This window comes from Adelges cooleyi, unplaced genomic scaffold, assembly GCF_023614345.1.
Source record: "Adelges cooleyi isolate 19-005CV unplaced genomic scaffold, UGA_ACOO_1.1 ACOO_flye_CR_arks_rails_tigmint_CR_PRNA_30, whole genome shotgun sequence".
Taxonomy (NCBI): domain Eukaryota; kingdom Metazoa; phylum Arthropoda; class Insecta; order Hemiptera; family Adelgidae; genus Adelges; species Adelges cooleyi.
The window spans coordinates 20,803,356-20,830,347 of NW_026095971.1; the positions used below are offsets into that span (position 1 = coordinate 20,803,356).

Here is a 26,992-nt window from a genome sequence, read left to right on the forward strand (position 1 = left end):
AATAATCGAATTACTTCTAAATTTGTATAGAATATTCTTTAATCGCAGTACTATCGATAAATATTCACCCCAAAAAAAAAAAATATTAAACCATTTCCCCCAGAAAGGATAGAATTATTTTCTTTATCAAATCTTTTTCAAATTAAGTCTTAAAGGATGTCGGTCTGAACATTTGACTGAAGGTAGATCTAGAATATGCCCTGACGTGGCTTTTATTTCTGTGTTTTTGAGATATCCGTTTCTCGATAGAGACGATTTTTTTATAATATTTGATTTATAGAATTAAAATCGATTGTTAATAAATATATAAGTATATTGGTAACTTATTTAGAAATGACCCCAATGGCCATAATAGCTCTAATATGTATTCTTTATTAAATACATTTATTTTCTAAATAACCACTAATAGGCACTATACATTTACAGTCCTTATTATCTCACTTAACCCCCCGTCTTAAATTTTAAACTTTAATAACTTGATAAACACATTTTTTTGAGCACATAATCGGTCAATAATTGTATACGCTTCGGACACACGAGCAAATTGATATGCCTACAATATTAAAAACAAATTATCGCTAATTATTATAAATACTATAAGGGATAGAGTTTAAGACCATTTGTTTGCATGTTTATTCTACCTATATAGCTAAGGTCTTAAGCTAAAAGTCAGACAGATCCTTGGGACTCTTTATAAATTTATTTTTTATTATTTGCAATTAATTGTAGGCGGCCGAAGTTCACCGGTTCCAAAAGAAGAAGTTTCTTCTGCCTTGTTAACTCTTATTGCAGAGTTATTGCCAATACTCCATAAATATCTCTATATCGTTTTCAAACCTGTTACTAAAACTCGGTATGAATATTTAAAAACAAATATAATTTACATTTTTGCTTAGGCACACCATAGTTTGAAAGTCGCACAAAATATGCACCCATGTGTACTCAGATGTTTCCGATGATACCAAAGTATGTTCTTTAACCGTATTCACCGCATATCTTAAGCCATAGCATTAAATGTCTACATTTTGTTTTTATAATAAAATCCCAACACCTACTTATTAGTTATATTTACAAATGATTATTTTTTGTATTATTTTAAAAGTCGGGGGGCATTCAACATAATGTAAAAATATTATGTTTTTACAATTTACATCACAAAACACCACTATTTTTTGTGTATAAAAAAACACCGTAGTTTTAATTCTAATTTAAACATTATGTTAGCTGCATTATCTGATATTTAAAACAATTTATACAAATTAAGCATTTTAACAGTTTCCGCTATTACCCAGATTCCACTGAGCTTTTTTTTAACCAATTATTGAGTATTGTACATGTACAGTATGATCCAACTAAGGTAAAAAGCTCATTTTCTCTAAAAGTATGAATATTTTGAGAATTTTATTTTTCCGGAACTTTTAGGTACATATTTAACTAAATTTTTCAATATTCTGGAAATTTTCATCACCAAACCTTATAATCCAAAAAGGGGTTTTTTTTGGTTTTTTTAAAGGGCAACATATGTTTTTAATTATATAAATTAGTAAAATTTTAGTACGATTTCTGATCACTATAATCAGATATAATAAACAACCTGTAATCTAAGACGTAGTCTGTAGAGAAGAACCGTTTGTCTATCATTATTTCAAAATCTTATATAGCGACTTCCTAGGACCTAGTTGTTAGAATGTTATCGCCAATTGGACAATTCGAACATAATTATGAATATTATACGCTACCGGTTTTGGAAAACCGAAAAAAAATACTAATTATTATAACTTAAAAGTTTAGGAAAAATAAAATTGTCAAAATATTCATATTTTCAGAGAAAATGAGTGTCTTACGTTAGTTGGATCACTCTGTGTTATGGCAATCCATCACACAGATCAAAATTGTATAATCAATAATGTTGTTCTCTGATTATTTGAAATAAATATCGTTTTAGAATTTTCAATGTATAAAATCATAGCCTGTAAATTTTGTACTTTCGTTTAAGCGTGTGCAGCTATTATATTAAGTTAAAAAAATCAAAGGTCATATCAAAGTCGTACGTTGACAACATTTTCGAATGTGGCATCATATTTTCGGTTTCTTTCACACAGATGTTTCGATATATTCTTTTGCGACTGCAAATATTATTTGAATATTCAACGACATAAAAATTTGTGATTTCATATAAATTTAATATTGTATTCGCCTAACAGCAAGTTTCATTTAAAAAAAAAAAAAAATAGAAAAGCCAGTATAGTGGAGATAGGGCATGAACATTTTTGAAGCACCATAGGGGGAGAGGGGGCACAGGTCTATATGAATTATTTCAAATCGAAAAATGTGTACAATTTTTGGGTGTTTTTCTCAAAAAAATCAAAGACAAAAATTTGTTTGTGTATACAAGTGTTTCGCAAACTATAGCGTCTTAAATTGAAACGACTAAATACTATAAGGTATTAGAGGTTTTGTGACCGTTTGTTTGCAAGTTCAGACCACCTCTACAGCTAAGGTCTTAAGCTGATAGTCAAGCATACCCTTATTAGATGACTCTATAGAAATTCATTTTTCTATTTTTGCTTATAGGAGTAGTATAACAACATTTTAATTACAGCCGAGCTGTTACAAACTTGTCAGATGGTCATGAAAAAAGTATATTATATTATTATACATTGTACTCGGTAAACTGCAAGTTAACCCCCCTTGAAATCTGTGACCACCCTGAAAAAACTTTGCGATTTCCTTTTACTCGCCGGCCGCTAGTTCTCTATATAATTTTCAAACCTACCAAATTCGGTATGAATATAAAAAAAAAAAATATAATTTACTTTTTTGGTTAGGCACACCGTAGTTTGAAAATTGCACAAAATACCAATGTATACTCAGATGTTTCCGATGATACCAAAATATGCTCCTTAACCGTATTCACTGCCGTTGCATAAAATTTCTAAATTTTTTTTATAAAATGTCCAATAATTATTATTTATATTTACAAAGTACATACATATTTTTTGTACAATTTTAAAAGCCGGGGAGCATTCAACATAATGTAATAGTGAGTAATAGGGAGCCATATAATATTATATTATATTAAAACCTATTAAATAAAATTATTAAACCGCTTCGGTATTGCACATTAACACGTAGACATACGTTCCAGTCATGGTTGAAACGTTCATTAAATATAATTTTGATTTGACAAACTCCTAAATCGATTATTAGACTCTAACGTCTCTTTGTACTGACAAATTCTAAAATATCTTAGAACACCCAAAAAGACACAACATCTTTATGAAGTATAACTCTTCTTCTTCTTCTTCTTCCTCTGGCACTTAATACTCTCTAAGAGTTTTGGCCGCCATCACAATATCCCTCCATTTCTGGAGTTCACCGTTTCCAAAAATTAATGTCCCTTCTGCCTTTGGAACTCTTATTGACGATCTTAAATTCTGATGGTAACCGTTTAAAAAAGTTCTTCAGCCGAGTCTGCAACCACGAAAGATCATTTTCATGTCTCGTTGAAGCACCGAATAATTTAGTGTAGTGGTGAAATTATAGATAATGATATAGTATATTAAGAAGTAGTAACAAGCTAGTATATTAAAACATCAAGTTTCTGGCTAATATTGTAGTGTTTAATATCTGGCTTAAAACAATTCATAGAGAAATTGGGCCCTTTAACTATTTTGAACTTATCATTTAGTTATAATTTAAATGTTGAACATACAACATATCTCCCACCTTTAACTCCTAACCCTTTTCTCCTACCCCTATCTTCCACCCTCAACCCCATCGTCATCCCCATCCCATCCCCATTTCCACCCCAACCCCATCTCCGTGTGGTAACGCTTTTTTCGGTCATGTGTCAGAGCTAAGACATTAAAATGTCAAAAAAAGGCATTGACCTTATTCCAGACTTCGCCGACGAGTTCAATTAGAATTCAGTATTTTAAGTAAATCCTTAAATTATGATATCTATTCATTTTTTATTTCCATAAGTGTTTGTGAAACTATATAATCTCATGATAACTAAACCTATCTAGCACATAATAACATATTTTCCCAGTACAGCGGGGTCGGGGCATAGCGAGGACGGGGAGGTCACAACAACTGCGATTTTACTATTAGAAGTAAACACATTTCCAAACTTCAAATGCGTCAACCGTTTAACATAGGGCTTTCTGATTGAGAACGAATGAATAAATCGTACATTATATATATATATATATATTTTTGTACTGAGTTAATACGAAATATTTTAAGCTGGTAAAATGTTTTATAATGTTCCAAATAATCAAAACATGACCTATAGCCTGTCATGTTGGCAAATAAAAAAAACTCTTTACCAAGTAAACCAACAACAGCGATTTTACTGTTAGAACAAACCCATTTCCAAATGTCAATCGTCAATCGTCGTCTTAGATAAAACTTTCTGTTGAGAACGAGTGTAACTCTTCGTGTAAAATATAACTTATTTTTTTGTACTCCCTTTAACACGAAATATTTCAACGTGGTAAAATGTTTTTTAACGTGTCAATGGATCTGTTATTTTTATTAACCATAGTCCAACTCGCATCGTATTCGCGGCAGGTTGGGTCGAATGAACAAATTATCAACATACTAAATACACTTCTAAAACATCAAGGATGGCGCCGGCTCAATAACGTGGAAGTTAAGTGTTACTCAAAGGATAAGAATTCTTATTCGGGAATTGAGCTATTTATAGCCTCCGAAGATCAATCGAAAATAATGACCAAAAAAAAAATGCATAAATACTGCATGGTCAATAAGGTGTTGGCATGCGTGTACGCGAAGGCTCTGGATGAATTCATAAATTTGACTAAGAGCATTCTGGCTAAATGTAAACGTGCGGTGCGTCAAGCATATTTAAGAAAATATAACGAAGAAATTCGCCACAACGCTAAACTTTCATTAGGTGAGATTAATGAACCTTTTGTGGCTCCCTCTGGTAACTATCGGAGATCCTGTGTACTATTCAACACCTTTTTGAAACAAATCGATGACAGCAAACCGATGTTTGATTACATGTCGAAAGCGTTGACCTATTTGGTAGAGCCGATGACAAAAATGGCAAAACATCAATTACTCCGAAAATATATACAATCGCTCATCGCTAGCGTGATTACGATTCAAGATGTAAAGACCACGATAGAGTATGAATACCCCGAGGACACCGATGTAAATATTAACGTATATTATCTAAAGTTAATAAACATTTTCAAATGCCAAATAAAAGGTGTTTTGTTACCTTTAATGGAGAAATACTGCATACTACCGAATAATGCTGATGCTTTTGATCTTAATCAAATTTCTTCAATGGATGCTGTGGCTTTTGATCTCAATCAAAGTTCTTCAATGGATGCTGATGTTTTTAATCTTAATCAAAGTTCTTCAATTTATGGTGATGTTTTTGATCTTAATCAAAGTTCTTTACTGGATGATGAAGCGGTAGAAGAAGATGAAACAGCCGACCAGCCCTTTGAGGAAAGTGAACATTCTGAGGTCATATCGCAGATCGAAAAACTCGTAGAAAAGGTCGTAAGAGAATACTTTTTGGATTTAGGGTTTCAGTAATTTGAAATTCCTAATGAATTATTTGTAAACAAATAATGCTTAACATACCATTTTTTTTGCTTTGAAATTAAAGCTGGATATTATATATTAAAACATTTTTTCTGACTAAAGTTATACAAATTTATCATTTTTCTTGTACTGTTATTTATGTTGCTAATAAATGGTTTTTTGTGGGTATTTATATATTTATTATTTAATAAGCTTTGGTATTTTAATATTAGTATTTATTATTGCAAGAAAAACGAATCTGATGTACCCTACGTGTTTGAGGATAACTTGGCTCTACAATGACGTTGTGATCGATAAACATAATATGATTTGTTTGAAGGTCTTTTTTTACAGGTAGATATGTAATTAGAAATTGTTAAGCTTAAAAACAGAAATCTGCTAACGGCCGTAGCTTTTAATCTTTTTTCATATAATTTTTATTTAGTTTTTAACCACATTGCCTACTTAAAAAATATTATAATATGTACAATATTTATTTATTAATTAAACAAAATTGAAACACAAATGAAACAAATTATACAATCAAAGTATATCTTACATTCAATGCACATATTGGTGCTATTTATAGCAAAAGCAATTGGTTTTGTAAATAGAAACTGTTCCGAATTTAAAATTATTAATTGTCTTAAGATTTTATATGGCTCTCTCGTTAGGTCCATTTTAGAATTCGCGTCAGTTATTTGGAATCCAAATTCCAAAAATAATCTAATTGATAAACTTGAAAAAATCCAACGACGCTTTTTAAGAATAACGGCACACAAATTAGGTCGAGTGGATATCTCTCAAAATATTTTAGCTGTAGAATTGGGTTGAGAGTCATTGGCCTCTAGAAGGTTATATAACGACATAACTTTAATATTGCAACCTTTAATTCAAGAAATAATCGCCCGTTCTTAATACCACAATGCTTCACAAACTTAATTAAATATAGTCCGCAGTATCGCATTTTAGATGCATGTAACAATGTACTTAATTTTGATTTTTCCTTTGATTCCCAAATAAAATTAAAAAATATAAACCGGTCAACCGGATGTTACTTGAGTGCAACAGTATTGGTGACGATTGTTTTCACTATTCATAAGACAAGGTTAAACGTTTTGCTACATAATTTGTTAACGCGTTATCGTTGTTGTTGGTTGGCATTTCTCTCTCTCCTTGTTACGTCGTTGTGTCTGTCCTCTGTAATTTAAAAATAATCTAACCTGTATTGTTGTTGCTCTTATTATTAATTACCGTTTCGTCGTCGTCGGTGGTTTTTCTTATGCCACAATCTGTTTTTGTATTTTTTTTTCGTTTATATTGTTTTTCTTACGGGAAATTAATTCTAATTAAAAAATTAGTACTAAACAAGTATCAACTTAATATTCTGTTATTATTAAAATAACGTCGTGGATATGCGATTCACAAGATCGTTTTCATGTACATAGACTTGTAAATAATAAAATCGTTCGTATCAACAACCTCGTGTTTATTGATATTCTGTCCGAGTCAATAACACCGACTTCCCTGATTTACTTCCTGTAAATCTCAACTTTATTCGCTTCAACTGGCTGTCTGCGGAGTTGGCCGTTTGTATAACCATTCAATTACAAGAACGAGTTCGCCTCCGTCAATAGTTTTTAAGTTAATTTTAGTTTAGTTTTAAGATTTACCTTTTGGCCATTGCACAAAACGGAACCGGCCATAAGAACCCCCTTGTATATAAACTCTATTTCCTGTTGTCCATTGTAAATATAAACAGATTCTTTCCGTAAAAGTCTGCGTCGATCCCGTGTTTCTATCGTCCAATTTTCCTACCGTTATGCCATCTGAACAGCTACCTATGATAGTGTGCGTTAGGTTGCCTACCCAAAAATAATTAGGCGTACCAACTCAGTACTGCTTCCTTTTTCTTCTCGTGCCGAAAGACTTCGGCTGGTCCTTCGATACATTTTTTGTTGTTGTTGTATCATACATAATAGTTTCAATGCTATCGAAATTTTGATTAATTTACACCTTTTATACACAACTTTTTTAATAACTGGGCCAATTCCTTCGAGTAGCAACTCTATAAATCAAAAATTTCATCAAGTTGGTACTTTGGGGTTGAAAAACTTTACTTCCACACAGTTAAAACTGAAATTTTTTTTTAAAAAAACCGTACGAGTTTTTACGTTAGAACTTTACTGGCTATAATTTCGAAAAAAAGAGTCGGATCTAGTTAAAATTTATAAGGAATATTTATTTGGTATGCCCGCAAACGCCAATTATATCAAATTAAATTATACCCATTTCCTAACCCCCTAGGGTGGGTGCAAGTTTTTTTGTTTTTTGGGGTTTTCAGCTGTTATTTTAAGACCTCTAAGTTAAAAATTTGTCAGTAGTCAGAACTCATATGTGTCTATAATATATTATACGAAGAAAAAATTCAGCACTACAGTTTTTTCTTTAATTACCGAAAAACTGTATTTTTCGCAAATTTCGTATATTTTACCATAAACCCGCAAAATTTTATCAAATCTTCACAACAAAATATAATTCAAAAAATAAATTGTTTTTCAGTGAAATATTTTCGCATTCGAAACATTTGAACAAATTAGAATGACAACAACAGCAGAAACACAAGAACAATTTCGTTTTAGCAGCAAACGAATACAATTTTATTTCAACGCTACGAGTCGATAATATATTTGTTTATACGTTTTGAGTAAATTTTACTAAAATGCTAGCTATAATATACGGTTTTAATAATAAAAACCAAATATTAGACAATAAGAAATCATAGAAATTGTAAGAAGTATGGTACACTGTAAAAAATAACTAAATTGTTTCAAATAAAATATCTTAGGTAATAGAGAAGAGTATAAAGAGTATTTAATAAATTGTTTTCTATTAGCCCCATTATTTAGAAAATAACGATTCTTCAATACTTTTAATACACTGAAATAATAACACTTAAACATTTTTAATTGACATGATGTATAAAAAACTAATCTTTAGTTTTATACTTACACCATATAATACTTTTGCAGTGCTATTTGTTTTTTCAAACACAATATTAAAATGCGTTTTAAACGGTAAAATACTTGGCACTCTGTACGCAGCATTGTTGTATCCAGCATGAACAACTGTATACACATACCAATAAGCATACATAACTTGTAGGTCGTACAATAAATTTAAGCCGTAACGAAATTTCTTAAAGGGAATCATCTACGCTAGTATCACGCTAGAACTACACTTAGTAGATATGCACAAGTTTAGTTACAGTAGTAGTTATACAACAGTTCTAGAAGAAAAGTGCGAACAAATGTTGCGTTCGAACTTATCATTATGGTTTGGTCTCGCTACCACAATGCTAATTATTTGTACGCTTCCACATAATGTCGAAATGGAAATGACCAAACTTCATATGGGTATTTTGGAAACTCGTCCTGAATATCTGAGAAACTGGGAACCAGTCCAGTCGGCAGGAAGCGCACTAGAAGAGGATGAAGAAAGTTTTGAACGGCTCCAGTGCAGCTATGTTTTAGTTGCATTGTATCACATGGTGTTATTCAAAAAAATACTGTATCCGGTAAAATATGGTAATCAGTTTATTTTTCTTGATTATTATAGCCGCATAATGTTCGATACTGAAGCCGCTTCAATGTTAGTAACCGTTCAAAGTGTGCCCTTCTGTAATTCCGTATTTAATGTTTCTTGGACATTATGGTTTTACTTTGACAAAGTACATAGATTACTAGAAGCATTCACTAAAGATGAGATAGTTGATCCAGAACAAACTCAGTTTATGTTTAAAGTTCATCAGTCCATTGAGGAATCTCTACGATTTTTTGTGAAATCTAAAATGATAAAATTTCAAGACGTGCAAAAACAACTGGATGAAATAGATAATGTGAACACTAGTACAATAAGCCTTGAGGCTACCATTTCCAAAAATAAAAAGTTGCTTAATAATCAAATAAACTTCAATGAACAGTATGGATTTTCGACCGAAGGCAAGAAACATCTTAAATTTGAGACACTATCAACTTTCGACAAGTTAGAACAATTAAAAAATATTGTTGTCGAATATTTTGGCACAACATACTGGACCAATGTAGAAATTAAATTTAACGAATTGTATGCTATCACAAAAAATGTGAACAGTACGATAACCCAGCTGGTTACATGCCTGTGGCATATTAAACACGGAATAAATAAAATAATTAAACTAATATTCTTTAAATTTATTGAGCATTTATTTAGTAAGAGTTATTTAGACGCTACATCAAAAATGACATTTAACAAAAAAGTCGATGCTACGAAGCTCGCGTTAACGGCCTTCTGCGAATTTATTGGCAAACGTCCAGATTCTGACTCTTTAGTACAAAATATTAAAAAAGGTTTTGTTTCTCAAGATGTCATCAAAGAATATATAAGCAATGAAAAAGAATTTAAGTCTTATTTGTATTTTAATATCAAAAATGAAATGATTAAAGATTATTATTTGCTCCTTGTTGATGAAAGTAAAATGGAAATATCCAATCAAATATTTCAGTGGACAAATGTAGACTCTTTCCTTGAAAAAGTTAAAGAATTCTTTTCTGACGTCAACACGAAAATTACGAACGCATTTTATAAGGTTCCTTATGCCACCCAAGCATTTAGACAAATTAATCAAATAGAACACCCACCAGGAAAGTAAATCAATTTCAACCCGTAAATACAATGATTTGTTAGTTGTTACAATTATATCTGTTGAGTCTGTTAAGAAATATAATTTTTTATATGTTGCAACTAGCTTGCAATTTTACCAAGAAAATTGTACCTAACTATAAACTGTTATCAATGTAAAGCATTATTTATTCATTTCGAAATGTATTAATAAAGTTAATGTCAACTGCATTTAAAAAATATATTGTTGTAATGTAATTATTGTTGGTTTATAAAATCGTTCAAGGTAAGGTAAACTTTTCTACCTTGTTGGTTTCTGTTAATATATTTTCCTACTCTTGAATTAAGATTTTTACAATAATTTAATGGTGTATGTACTATAGTTAGTACTTAAGGTACTAGATTTTCAAAAATGTAATTTTTTAGCTTCGATGCAGAGCGGTGAAGGTGTTGGTTTTACTCTGATGTGGGCTTTTTTTAACTCTATACACTGTAACTTTTTCAATACTAAACCAATTCCTTCGAGTAGCAACTCTATAAATCACAAATTTCATCTAGTTGGTACATTAAGGGGGTAAAAGTTTCAAAAGTTTATTTCTTCATAGTTGAAATTTGAAAAAACAAAAAAAAAAACAGTACGAGTTTTTAAGTTAGAACTTTACTGGCTATAATTTCGAGAAAAAGAGTCGGATCGAGTTAAAATTTATAAGAAATGTATATTTGGTATGTCCGCCACGTCAGTTGTATCAAATTTAAATTAAACCCATTGCCCCCCCCCCCCTTAAAAGGGCTTCAAGTTTTTTTGTTTTTTTAGTTTTTCAGCCGTAATTTTAAGACCTTTGGGTTAGAAATTTGTTAGTAGTTAGAACGCATATGTATCCATAACATATTAAGCGGAAAAAAAATTCGGCACTACAGTTCTTCTTTAATTACCGGAAAACTGTTTTTTTCGCAGATTTCGTATATCTTAACGAAAACCCCTAAAATTATATCAAATCCTCACAACAAATTTATGTAGATCTATGCAGAATGATACTATTAAGTTTTGTGCTCAAGTACCACTTTTGGCTTTTAATTTATACAAATTACATTTTTTTACAAACATGGTGTACCAGTACAGCGAGGTCGGGGCATAACGGGTACGGGGAGATCACAACAGCAGCGATTTTACTATTAGAAGTAAACACATTTCCAAGCGTCAAATGCGTCAACCGTTTAACATAGGGCTTTTTGTTTGAGAACGAATGAATAATTCGTACATAATATACATGTATATTTTTTTTGTACACCGTTAATACGAAATATTTTAAGCTGGTAAAATGTTTTATAATAATTCGATTGAATAAAACAAGACTTATAGCCTGTCATGTTGGCCAATAAAAAAACTCTATGCCAAGTGAACAAACAACAGCGATTTTACTGTTAGAACTAACACATTTCCAATCGCAAATTGTCGTCTTAGATAGAGCTTTCTGTTTGAGAACGAATGTAACTCTTCGTGTATAATATTAAAACAATTTTTTGCACTTCCTTTGACGCGAAAAATTTCAACGTGGTAAAATGTTTTTTAACGTGTCATTAGATTTAATATTTTTATTTACCATAGTCCAACTCGCATCGTATTCGCGGCAGGTTGGGTCGAATGAACAAATCATCAACATTCTAAATACACTTCTAAAAAAGGAAGGATGGCTACGGCTCAATCACGTGGAAGTCAAATGTAAATCAAACGTTAAGACTTCTTTTTCGGGAATTGAGCTATTTATAGCCCCCGAAGATCAATTAAAAAACATCAGCAACAAAAAATTGGTAGAAAAATACTGCATGGCCAATAAGGTTATGGCATGCGTGTACGCGAAGGCTGTGTATGATTTCATAAATTTGACTAAGATCATTCTTGCTAAATGTAAACGTGAGGTACGTCAAGCATATTTAAGAAAATATAGAAAAGAAAAACGCCACAACGCTAAACTCTTAGCAGGTAAGGTTAATGAACCTTTTGTAACTCCCTCTGGTAACTATCGGAGATCCTGTGTACTATTCAACACCTTTTTGAAACAAATCGATGACAGCAAACAGATGTTTGATTACATGTCGGAAGCGTTGACCTATTTGGTAGAGCCGATGACAAAAATGGCAAAACATCAATTACTCCGAAAATATATACTATCACTCATCACTAGCGTGATTGCGATTCGAGATGTAAAGACCACGATTGAGTATGAATACCCCGAGGACACCGATGTAAATATTAACGTATATTATCTAGAGGTAAAAAAAATGTATAAATGCCATTTACAAGATGTTTTGTTACCTTTAATGGAGAAATACTGCATACTACCAAATAATGCTGATGCTTTTGATCTTAATCAAAGTTCTTCAATGGATACTGATGATTTTGATCTTAATCAAAGTTCTTCAATGGATGATGAAGCGGTAGAAGAAGATGAAACAGCCGACCAGCCCTTTGAGGAAAGTGAACATTCTGAGGTCATATCGCAGATCGAAAAACTCGTGGAAAAGGTTGTAAGAGAATACTTTTTGGATTTAGGGTTTCAGTAATTTGAAATTCCTAATTAATTATTTGTAAACAAATAATGTTTAACAAATCATTTTTTTTTTTTGCTTTTAAATTAAAGCTTGGTATTATATATTAAAACATTTTTTTTGGCTTAATTTATACAAATTTATAATGTTTCTTGTACTGTTATTTATGTTAATAAATTGTTTTTTGTGTGGGTATTTATATATTTGTTATTTATTATGCTTTGGTATTTTAATATTAGTATTTAATAATGCAAGAAAAACGAATATGATGTACCCTACGTGTTTGAGGATAACTAGGCTGTACAATGACGTTGTAATCGATAGACATAATATGATTTGTTTGAAGATCTTCTTTTACAGGTAGATATGTAATTAGATATAACCACCGAAGTTTCTTATAGATTGTTTATCACTGACAAAAATTTACTACACGAACATATTGCATGATAACACGTTTCGATAAAATTTAGTGTATAATTGTAATAATTGCATAATTGTAAAAGTTCAGTTTATTATTATCAAAATCTCTTTCCCCATATGGAGTGGAATTATTTGTATGAATGTCCCAGTTTTATGTGTAGTTTCAGGACTATAACACAAAATACATTTTTTTTCAAAGTCTACAGTCAAGAATATTTTTCTTAAAGGAAAAACCACCAAGGGAGGAAATTACATTATAATAACAGTCAACAGGTATTCAAAAACCCTTTTCATTCTACATATTTTATGTGCGATACCTTGATTATCGTATATATTTATAATACTAGAATGTAACAATATTGTTATTTTGAGAGTATAATACATTATGCCGTGTCATCAAAACAATGTTTTGAAGAGGGTTACTAATGTCAGTGAAACCACTTTAGAAAGAACACATGCGATAATAAGTAAACAATTGTGGCGACACTACTCGTGCTATCATTCAATGTTGCTTATCACTACCGGTTAGGTTAGTTTAACTATTTTTGAAGTTATTGAAGTTTCAAGACCGGAGAAAAGGTGGTGACTCAGGAGAGTAGTATTTTTTTTATCTGCGCGCAATTCCCAACTGCACTCCCCTCCCTCCCTAACTTTTAAACTCTTATAACTTTTAAAATAGTTGGTGGGGGGGGGGTGAAGGGTTATTGACATTTTTATTTAAGCCTATTTCTGGACGGGGACATGCCCAATACATATTCCTTAAGTAATTAAAGCTCTTAAAGCGGCCATTATGTGCCACGAAGAATCATTTTGGTCAGACGCACTACCATTAGTACTCCTTGGTCTGCTCACTGCCTGGAAAGCTGACCTCCAATCTTCAGTTGCAGAACTAGTGAACGGAGAGACATTGCGAGTTCCCGATGAGTTTTCATCTCCACTGCCATTCCCTTCTGAACCTTCAGACTTTGTGTCAAATCTCCGAACCATAATTTTAAAACTCCGTCTCGTTCCTGCATCACGTCACTCGAAAGGTCGCATTTTCGTTCATCGAGATCTAGCAACATGCACTCGTGTCATGCTACGCACCGATTTGGTTAGAACTTCTCTTCAGCCACCTTACACCGGACCTCATCCAGTTCTAACCCGCGGTGACAAGACTTTCGACATTTTGGTTGAAAACAAGAAGTTGTACCGTATCAATTGACCGCCATAAACTGGCCTACTTCATCACCAAACCTTCCAGTTCAACTAAACACTTCCCAGCCAAACCTGCTGAAGAAGAACATAGCAACTCACTTCCCAGGGGGATGACGTGGTGAGCGCAAGGGAATATTCTCGAACATTCGCGTAGTGCGGCACATACAGCGATAGCCGCCACCGCGTCTCTGGAAGAATGCTCTCGAACATTCTAGCGCGCGCAACCGGTTGCCGCCCCTAAACTTTATTTTGCAAGTGATTTGTATATATTATTATTATTATACACACTATTAACATATAAAAGCGGTTTATTACGGGAGGAAGGTTAGATGATAACTTCTGTTGCCCTGACGCCCAAAAATCGTAGTTGCAACACTGCTGATCAAGATTTTGGCCATGTCTTTTCTCGTAGTTCCCACATTATTATGATTATTATAATCGTTGCAAGAGGTAAAATGCCGAGCTGTTACAAATTTGGTCATGCTTAGTACAGATGGTCATGAAAAAAGTGTATTATATTTTATGTGCATTGTACTCGGTAGACTGCAAATTAACCCCCCTAGAAATCTGCGACCGCCTTAAAAATACTTTGCACTTTCCTTTTACTCGCACACAGCTAGTTCTCTAAATCATTTTCATACCTGTTACTAAAATTCGGTATGCATATTCAAAAACAAATATAATTTACATTTTTGCTAGGCACACCATAGTTTGAAAGTCGCACAAAATATGCACCCATGTGTACTCAGATGTTTCCGACGATACAAAAATATGTTCTTTAACCGTATTCACCGAATATCTTAAGCCGTTGCATTAAATGTTTTGCAATTCGTTGCTAATTTTTTTTTATAATAAAATCCCAATACCTACTTATTAGTGATATTTACAAGAGATTATTTTTTGTATTATTTTAAAAGCCGGGGGGCATTCAACATAATGTAAAAATATTATTTTTTTACAATTTACATAATAAAATACCACTATTTTCTGTGTATAAAACAACCCGTAGTTTTAATTCTAATTTCCATCGCGTTCCGCAAAATATGGTTTGCATATAATATAAATATCGTGTACGCTAATGAACTTTACATAGTCAACGTATACAAAGCCACCCTTTTTTAAAACTGTATACGTTGTATACGCATTTTACTAATGCCACTATAGTGAGCCATAAAATATAATATTATATTAATACCTATTAAATAAAATTATTAAACCGCTTCGGTATTGCATATAAAAACGTAGACAAACGTTCCAAATATATTTTCGATTTGACAAACTCTTAAATCGATTATTAGACTCTAACGTCTCTTTGTACTGACAAATTCTAAAATATCCTAGAATACCCAAAAAGACACAAAATCTTTATGAAGCTAACACTTGAATATTGAAATGTTATTACAATATAACATTGTACGCAAACCAATAATTGTAATTAGAAATCTCTAACGAATTTAAGCTTTTAGTGGCTAACCATTTGTGCAATAGTAAACTATGTTAGTAGTAGAAATCAGAACCTAAGTATAACATTTCTCAAAACGGATATAGACGGTAAAAACTATTTAGCATAAAATATAAACCATATCATGTCTATTTTAGCTATTGTTAACTTGTTCATCGATGATAAATGTAATCGTGCCCATGATTCATTTTTTTCAATCATGATTAATATCTTAAATCATTGTTAATAATTTTTCTTTGTAATGCTCGATTGATTAGGATAATATAATTTATTTTTATTAACTAATTGTAAGTAGGTTTGACGAAAACAAATCAACACTCAAAATAAAAAATTGTTATTTTTAAATCTGATATCTTTATGTAGTTTTTAAAAGAAGTTGTACTGCTACAAAAACAAGTAATGCACAGTTTTATAGTTCAAATATTATTATTCATTGAAAAATTAGGAAAACCCTTAAAAAAATGTTATAAATGCATAGACTTTTTTTGTTTTTGAAGTTAATTTATTCGCATGGGATTTATTAAGAATAAAAACTAGACCGAAGGTAGATCTAGAATAAAACTATAACATAAACAATTTTCTCAAAAATCAATACAATTTTTTTGAAAAAACTGTGAGGACAATAGATGTTCATTAATTTGAAGCATTTTCGGGGGTCATCAAAGAAAAAAAACAACTCTCATATACAGGGTCCAACTAACGTAAGACACTCTCTCTTTCTCACTTTCCCTAAAAAGATGAAAATTTTGAGAATTTTTTTTCCCCTAAACTTTTAGGTACATATTTTACTACATTTTTCAATATTTTGAAAATTTTTATCACCGATTCTTGTAAGGCAAAAAGGGGGATTTTGGTTTTTTTAAATGGCAACATATGTTTTCAATTACATACATTTTTAGACAAAGAATGTAAAATTATGTTAGCGTTTGATGTTTTTATTTTTATTTATCTGTTCATTTGCTTTGACTTTGTAAAGATACTAAATTTCCTCTTAACAATTTTCATATTTCTTCGGTTTTCCAAAACCGACAGCACACACAATTCATATTTATGTTCGCATTGTCCGATTGGCGATAACATTCTAACAATTAGAAAGTCACTTATCTACAGATTACTTAGATTACAGGTTATTTATTATATCTGATTAGTGATCAGAAATCGTACTTGACTGGGTTAATAATTACAAAATTTCACCCCTTCCCCTTAAAAATCTTCAGAGAAAAACTTCAAATTACGGGGTTCCATAACTTTTTAAAAAATAGTCTAATACGTTTCTAATATGTATGGAATATTATTTAAACACAGTTCTACTGACCAAACATTAACAGAACAATTAATATATAATAAACCATTACCCCTAGAAGGGATTTTTTTATTTGTTTTACTTTTTCGAGCAAATTTTAAAAGATTTAAATCTGTAGATAACAAATCGTAACTTGATGCATTGATAATAATTTAACCGTTTACCTAACTGTTAACTGTTATTTTTTTTTTTTTTTAATATTACAAACTTCTGTTTTTTTAAGAAATATTATATTAAGGGTGGGCTTTCTGCTTAACATAGTAGATTAATATCTCAGTATAGCAAAAAATGGTTAGCCACTAACTGTTTAAATTCATTATTTGTTAGTGTACAATGGTGTATAATAAAACCTTTATTATGTTTATGTGTTAGCTTTATAAAGTTTTTTTCTTTGTGGGTATTCTAGGATATGTTATTATTTAACAAAGTGTAGTTTGAGAGAGTGAGTTCGCTAGAACTTTGGCTACATTATCCCCCGTCATGTTGTTAGAATTAATTTCCAAACGGTTATTTTTTTAAATTGGTTGGAAATTCATCTAACTATCGATTCAGGACTTCGTCAAATTATAAATATATCTTTTAGTTATATGACTAATAACTATTAAACATTATAAAAAAAACTAGAACTTGAATGCATCGTATTAGGTTAAAGAAAATAACACTGCTAAGTGTTTTTAGCCAGGTAACATTCGGCAACATGCGAAACACCTGAGTATACATGAGTATTTTGCGCAATTTTCATGCATTTGTGTGCCTAAGTACAAATTATATTGTTTTTAAATATTCATACCGAACTTAAGTTTTAAGTTGGAAAATTATTTTAAAAAACTAGCCGCGGGCGGGTGACAGAAAGCAAACTATTTTCAGGTCAGTCGCAGATTCCAAGGGGGACCTGCTATGACATTTATACAAATGAATAAATAAGCAGAAATTAGCAAAAGCCATAAAAAAGAGTATAAGATATTTTCCATGTTCAAAATAAACCTGTTATTTTCTATTGGTTTTCGTTTTATCGATTTAAATCATGTTTAATCTATTTGAACTATATTTCATCAGACAACTTTTAATATACATCAAAAAAGTTTTGACCGGAATTTGTAACGATTACACCGATATTGTTTTATATGGCTAAAATATATAATGCAAATGAAAGAAAAAAACGTTGATATTATGTTGAAGTTTTTTTTTGGTTTAGATTAACTTGCTGTCTATCGAGTACAATATGTATTGTAATATAAGAAATCCGAAGTCACGACTCCAAAAACATGTAGTTTGACCACTTTTCAGTCACTTTCCAGTCTTCTACACACAAATCCAGAAAATTTTGAATTTTTTTTTGATAATTAATAATACTTATCTCGTTCCTAAATTGGACAATCTCTGTACTGCATTATAATTCACATTGTATAGTGTTTTATCAGGATACATACATACACGTCACAATAAATGTAATTTGTGTAATTTATTTCTATAAAAATACAATGATACCCATGAATATTTTTAAACATTAAAAAATAATTACACATATTAAGATTTTATGTAATCAGTGCAGTACCTATTGGGTAGGCTAAGTTTTTCAAAGCCAATACCTAAATCTTGGATTATAGGTATTATAATTTTTCAGAACAAACGCCACTCTAGCGGGCACAATTTTTCAAACATTTTTTTAAAAATATTTTTTGTGTCTTAAATTACAAATTCGTAATCAGCATTAAAAAAGTTATTGATTAAAAAAAAAGGTGCCTAGTAAAGTTGATTTTTACTAATTTCACCTTCAATTCTTCTTGCTTCTGAAATGAAATACCCAACAAAAGCAATTTGTTAGCTTGAAAACAGAAAACTGCTAACGGTTGTACCTTTTAAGCTTTTTTCATATTATTATTACGTTTTTAACCAAATATCCTACTTAAAAAATATTATAATATATTCAATATTTATTTATTAATAAATGATAAAAAAAACAAAATTAAAACACAAATGAAACAAATCTTACATTCAATGCTCATGATGTTATTTTCATCAAAGCGATTTTACTATTAGAAGTAAACACATTTCCAAATGTCAAATGCGTCAGTCGTCGTCTTAGATAGAGCTTTCTGTTGTAGAACCAATGTAACTCTAAATGATATCTATTCATTTTTTATTTGCATTAGTGTTTGTGGAACTATACTTAATCCCATGATAACTAAAACTATCTAGCACATAATAACATATTTTACCAGTACAGCGGGGTCGGGGCATAGCGGGGACGGGGAGGTCACAACAACAGCAATTTTACTATTAGAAGTAAACACATCTCCAAATATCGAATACGTCAACCGTTTAACATAGGGCTTTTTGTTTGAGAACGAATGAACAATGCGTACATAAAATATATATATATTTTGTACTGCGTTTATACGAAATATTTTAAGGTGGTAAAATGTTTTATAACATTTCGACTGCAAAAGAAGACCTATAGCCTGTCATGTTGGCGAATAAAAAAAACTCTATGCCTAAGTGAACAAAAAAGGCGATTTTACTGTTAGAACTAACACATTTCCAAATGTCAATCATCGATCGTCAATCGTCGTCTTAGATAGAGCTTTCTGTTTGAGAACGAATGTAATTCTTCGTGTATAATATAATAACTTTTTTTTGTACTGCCTTTAAAACATAATATTTTAACTTGGTAAAATGTTTTTTAACGTGTCAATGGATCTGTTATTTTTATTAACCATAGTCCAACTCGCATCGTATTCGCGGCAGGTTGGGTCGAATGAACAAATTAACAACATTCTAAATACACTTCTAAAAAATGAAGGATGGCTACGGCTCAATCACGTGGAAGTCAAATGTAAATCAAACGTTAAGACTTCTTTTTCGGGAATTGAGCTATTTATAGCCCCCGAAGATCAATTAAAAAACATCAGCAACACAAAAATGGTAGAAAAATACTGCATGGCCAATAAGGTTATGGCATGCGTGTACGCGAAGGCTGTGTATGATTTCATAAAATTGACTAAGATCGTTCTTGCTAAATGTAAACGTGCGGTACGTCAAGCATATTTAAGAAAATATAGAAAAGAAAAACGCCACAACGCTAAACTTGCCGCAGGTAAGGTTAATGAACCTTTTGTGGTTCCCTCTGGTCACTATCGGAGATCCTGTGTACTATTCAACACCTTTTTGAAACAAATCGATGACAGCAAACCGATGTTTGATTACATGTCGAAAGCGTTGACCTATTTGGTAGAGCCGATGACAAAAATGGCAAAACATCAATTACTCCGAAAATATATACAATCGCTCATCGCTAGCGTGATTACAATTCGAGATGTAAAGACCACGATAGAATATGAATACCCCGAGGACACCGATGTAAATATTAACGTATATTATCTAGAGTTATTACAAATTTTCAAATGCCAATTACAAGATGTTTTGTTACCTTTAATGAAGAAATACTGCGTACTACCGAATAATGCCGATGCTTTTGATCTTAATCAAAGTTCTTCAATGGATGCTGAAGCGGTAGAAGAAGATGAAACAACCGACCAGCCCTTTGAGGAAAGTGAACACTCTGAGGTCATATTGCAGATCGAAAAACACGTAGAAAAGGTCGTAAAAGAATACTTCTTGGATTTAGGGTTTCTGTAATTTGATATTCCTAATAAATTATTTGTAAATAGATAATGTTTAACAAAACATTTTTTATTTTGCTTTTAAATTAAAGCTGGGTATATATATTAAAACATTTATTCTGACTAAATTTATACAAATTTATATTTTTTCTTGTACTGTTATTTATGTTGCTAATAAATGGTTTTTTGTGTTGATATTTATATATTTATTATTTAATATACTTTGGTATTTTAATATAATTATTTATTAATGCAAGAACAACGAATCTGATGTACCCTACGTGTTTGAGGATATCTATGCTCTACAATGACGTTGTGATCGATAAACATAATATGATTTGTTTGAAGGTCTTTTTTACAGGTAGATATGTAATTAGAAATTGTTAAGCTTAAAAACAGAAATCTGCTTTTTATAAGTACAATCATTTTTTTTTTTATGATCATGGTAAAACTGGAAACCTCTTTTGTAGCAATAACGTGTACTGCAGCCGAATATAGGTAACGGTTCCCTCTGTATTACTCTACGATTTATATACATAAGGTAATATCTCATAAGGTTTAATAAGAAATTAGAAACGGTTTTTTTCATATTGTTATTATACAAGGTGATCTCAGTCGTTCACAACTTTTTTTTCTTTTTACCCCCTCCCAACTTGGTTTTTTTGACAGTAACATTTTAAATTTTAACAGTAACCTATATATTTTATTTTTTTTTTAAATTGAGAATTATGTACTGAAGATTACTTATATTTTTCTCCTATATCTTACACTTCCTCCAATCGACTAATCACCTAGTTAGCGTCAGTTAATTTTTCTGGAAACCCGCCTCGGTCCCGGCACCTTAGGTACTAATTAATTATGTTATTTATAACGTTACTTAATAACAAAACCTAAAGTTATTATAATTGCATATGACTAAAAAATAGCTTTTATAATTATTTTACTATTACTACGAGTAGTGTTTTTAAATAGCTACTTTTATTATAAAGATTATGCTAGTTTTGTATTATTGCTACGCGATTCTATCGACCGCATTTATTAATTTAAAATATTCTAATACATACTATAAAATGTTTTTTTGTAGTTTTTGCAGCTTACCATATAACTATTGGTACAAGAAAATAAAATAGAACAAACAACAACGATATATATATATGGTAAAACTTTATTAAAATTAAACACATTTCCAATTGTCAAATTCGTCAACCGTTTATTATAGAGCTTTCTGTTCGAGAACGAATTTAACAATTCGTTCATAATATATATTTTTTGTACTGTGTTAAAACGAAATATTTCAAGCTGGTAAAATGTTTTATAACGTGAGGATAGATATTTTATTTCTATTAACCATAATCGAACTGGCATCGTTTTCGCACCAATTCGTGCCGAGTAAAAAATACATCAACATACTAAATGCACTTCTAAATAATGACGGATGGGGCCGGCTCAATCACTTGGAAGTCAAATATCACGATAACCCGAGCGGTCATTCTTCTTTTTCGGGAATTGAATTATTTATAGCGCCTGAAGAACCCAATCAATCGAATAATATTGCCACCGAAGAACCCATTCAATCGAATAATATCACTGAAAAAAACATGGAAATTAAATACTGCATGGCCAATAAGCTGTTGGGATGCGTGCACGCGAATGCAGTGTATGAATTTATACATTTGACTAAGAGCATTATGGACAGATGTGATTATGAGGTAGGGCGTGCGAATCAAAGAAAATATTGCCAAGAAAATCGCCACAACGCTAGACGTGCAGCTGGTGAAGTTCTTAGTGAACATTTTCATGTACAGTCTGGTAACTATCGGAAATCTTGTATACTATTCAACACCCTTTTGAAACAAATTGAAAAGAGCAAACGGATGTTTGATTACATGTCGAGTGCGTTGAACTATTTGGTAGAGCCGATGACGAAAATAGATAAATATCAAGAGCTTCAAAATCATATACAATCGCTCATCACTAGCGTGATTACGATTCGAGATGTAAAGACCACACTACAGTATGAATACCCCGAGGATGCCGATGTAAATATTAGCAAATACTATTACAGTCTAAAAAAATGTTTCAACCGCCAAGTAAAAGATGTTTTGTTACCTTTAATGGAGGAATACTGCATACTACCAAAAGATCCTGATGCTTTTGATCTTAATCAAAGTTCTTCAATGGATGATGATGATTTTGATCTTGGTCAAAGTTCTTCAATGGATGTTGAAGCGGTAGAAGCAGATGAAACAACCGACCAGCCCTTTGAGGAAAGTGAATACTCTGAGGTCATACTGCAGATCGAAAAACACGTAGAAAAGGTCATAAAAGAATACTTCTTGGATTTAGGGTTTCTGTAATTTGAAATTCCTAATTAATTATTTGTAAACAAATAATGTTTAACAAACCATTTTTTTTTTTGCTTTTAAATTAAAGCTGGGTATTTATATTAAAACATTTTTTCTGACTTAGTTTATGCAAATTTATATTTTTCTTTCTGTACTGTTATTTATATTAATAAATTGAGTTTTGTGTGAATATTAATATATTTATTATTTATTATGCTTTGTTATTTTAATATAATTATTTATTAAATCAAGAAAAACGAATCTGATGTACTCTACGTGTTTGAGGACAACTAGGCTCTACAGTTTCACCTAGGTTTCTAGGTCTTCTTTTACAAGCAGATATGTATTTAGGTATAACCACCGAAGTGTTTTATAGACTGTTTGTCACTGACAAAAACTTACTGCATAATAACAATGTTCGATAAAATGTATTGTATAATTGTAATAATTGAATAATTGTAAAAGTTCAGTTTATTTTTTTCAAAATCTCTGTCTTCCCTAAGGAGTGGAATGATTTGTATTTATGTCCTAGTTTTATGCGTAATTTCAGGACTATAACACAAAATACGATTTTCTTCAAAGTCTACAGTCAAGAATTTGTTTTTTTAACGATAAACCACCAAAAAAATAAGAGAGGAAAACTACACTATGATAACAGTCAACTGGTATTCAAAAACTCCTTTCATTCTACATATTACACATATTGCAATCGTTGAAGATAATATGATTTGTATAAAGTTCTTCTTTTACAAGTAGATATTTATGAAGGTATAACCTCCGAACTTTATGGCTTATAACGTTGGTGATAAAAATGTTCAAAATAATGAAAAATGTAGTAAAATATGTACCTAAAAGTTTAGGAAAAAAAGTTCTCAAACATTTCATATTTTTAGAGAAAATGAGTGTCTTACGTTAGTTGGATCACCCTGTACAGTACTAGAATGTAACAATATTGTACGGTAAAAATTTTTTTTAGTTTTTGCAGTTTATCATTTACTTATTGCTGCAAGAAAATTTAATGAAAAAACGTGTTTTCAATATTAAACACAAGACCTATAGCCTGTCATGTTGGCAATTAAAAAAAACCAGTACAGCGGAGTCGGGGCATAGTGGGGACGGAGCACGGTGGGGTTGGGGCATAGCGAGAACGAGGAGGTGACGACAACAGCGATTTTACTATTACTTCGTGTATAATATTGAAATTTTTTTTTGTACTGCATTTGACACGAAAAGTTTCAAGCTGGTAAAATGTTCTATAGCGTGTCGAGGGATCTTTTATTTTTATTGACCATAGTCCAACTAGCTTCGCATTCGCACCAGGTTAGGCCGAATACAACATACAATGAACAAATGATCAACAGACTAAATGCACTTCTAAAACATGGCGGATGGGGTCTGCTCAATCATGTGGAAGTCAAGTATTACGGTAACTCAAGCGTTAATTCTTCTTTTTCGGGAATTGAGCTGTTTATAGCCCCCGAAGATCTCAATCAATCGGAAAAAAAATCGAAAACAATAATCAAACAAAACATGGAAAAAAAATACTCCATGGCCAATAAGCTGTTGGGATGCGTGTACGCGAATGCAGTGTATGAATTTATACATTTGACTAAGAGCATTATGGACAGATGTGAATCTGAGGTACAACGCGCATATCTAAGAGCATATTTCCAAGAATATCGCTACAAAGTAAGACTTGCAGCAGGTGAGGTCATCAGTGAGCCTTTTCAAGTACTGCCTGGTAACTATTGGCAATCGTGTGTACTATTCAACATCCTTTTGAAACAATTCGAAAACAGCAAACAGATGTTTGATTACATGTGGTTTGCGTTAAATTATTTGTCAGAACCGTTGAAAAAAATGACAGCACATCATATGGTCCGTAGTCAAATACAAACACTCCAGACTAGCTTGATTACGATTCGAGATGTAAAGACCACACTACAGTATGAATACCCCGAGAACACCGATGTAAATATTAAAACATTTTTTAAAGGTCTAAAAAAATGTTTAACCCACCAAGTAAAAGATGTTCTGTCACCTTTTTTGAATAAATACTGCATACTACCGAAAGATGCGGATGCTTTTGATCTTAATCAAAGTTCTTCAATGGATGCTGATGCTTTTGATCTTAATCAAAGTTCTTTACTGGATGCTGAAACGGTAGAAGAAGATGAAACAGCCGACCAGCCCTTTGAGGAAAATGAACATTCTGAGGTCATATTGCAGATCGAAAAACACGTAGAAAAGGTCGTAAAAGAATACTTCTTGGATTTAGGGTTTCTGTATTTTGAAATTCCTAATTAATTATTTGTAAACAAATCATGCTTAACAAACCATTTTTTTTTGGTTTTAAATTAAAGCTGGGTATATATATTAAAACATTTTTTCTGACTAATGTTATACAAATTTATCATTTTTCTTGTACTGTTTTTTATGTTGCTAATAATTGTTTTTTTTTTGTGTGGGTATTTATATATACTTTATCATTTAATATGCTTTGGTTTTTTAATATAAGTATTTATTAATGCAAGAAAAACGAATCTGATGTACCCTACGTTTTTGTGGATAACTATCCTCTACTATGGTCTATGACGTTACGATCGATGAAGATGATATGATTTGTATGATGTTCTTCTTTTCCAAATATGTTTGCAGATATAACTTTCGGAGTGTCTCACAGATTGTTGGTCACTGACGAAAACTTAATAATTTGCTTAGTTAGACAAAAAATATTTTTAACTATTATTTCATTTCTATATACAAAAACCGCACACTTAACTCACTCCAAGAACAATTTTATAATCGACAGCAAATGCGAACTAAGCAGTCCCAGAAACGAATTACCGTAATTATGCATTTAAAAAAATAGAATGGAATACCACCTCTTCAAAAATAAAGATTGAATTTTAAAACTGATTAAAATCAATATTATGGGTTTATCTAGTCCCTACTAGTTTATCACTAATACACTCCAGAATGTCAATAGTTTATTATTCAAATGTTTAAACACATAAGTAACCCTTTAAGCAGGTTGTTATTGATTACGTTCAATAGGACAGCAGGAAAAGACAAATTTTTCATTTCTTTCTGGGCCTCTAAGTTTTTAAAAGTAATTCAGTTTATACATAAGGGCCCTAGGCAGCTGCCACGCTCAATCGCGTGAAGTAAAAATACTTTATTGGTCCGAAAATTGTAAAAGTCAGGTTCAGGACTATAACACAAAAAACTATTTTCATCAAAGTCTACAGTCAAGAATTTTTTTTTTATTTGGGAAAAACCACCAAAAAAAAAAAAAAAAAGTGGGAAGATAAAACTACACTATGATAACAGTCAACGGGTATTCGAAAAACAGTTGAATTATACACATTTTATGTGCGATACCTTTATCATATTACAAGCTCGATGTTGGCATATACAGAGTGATCTAACTAACGTAAGACACACATTTTCTCTAAAAATATGAATGTTTCGAGAATTTTTTTTTTCCTAAACTTTTAAGTATGTACATATTTTACTACATTTTTAAACATTTAAAATTTTTTGTATCACCAATCCTTATAAGCCAATAAGGGGATATTGTTTTTTTAAATGACAACATATAATTTTAATTACATAAATTTGTAGACAAAAATTTAAAAATATGTTAACGTTTGAATTTTATATTTTCATTGATCTGTTCATTAGCTATGACTGTAGAAATACTACATTTCCTCCTAATAATTACCATATTTCTACGGTTTTCCAAAACCGGTAGCACATAAAATTCATATTTATGTTCGTATTGTCCAATTGGCGATAACATTCTAACGACTAGGAAGTCACTATAACAGATTTTGAAATAATAACAGACAAACGGTTCTTA

At 31.3% G+C, this 26,992-nt stretch overlaps 1 protein-coding gene across 1 annotated transcript in view; it reads right to left on the minus strand.

Moving 5' to 3' along the window:
- Positions 1–18,686: 18,686 nt before the first annotated feature.
- The window catches only part of LOC126837905 (uncharacterized), a 79,247-nt gene continuing 70,941 nt past the window's right edge, over positions 18,687–26,992 (minus strand). The window contains exon 13 of the mRNA XM_050571884.1: positions 18,687–18,760. Within this exon, the coding sequence (XP_050427841.1) occupies positions 18,687–18,760 (74 nt within the window). The remainder of the gene's footprint in view (positions 18,761–26,992) is intronic.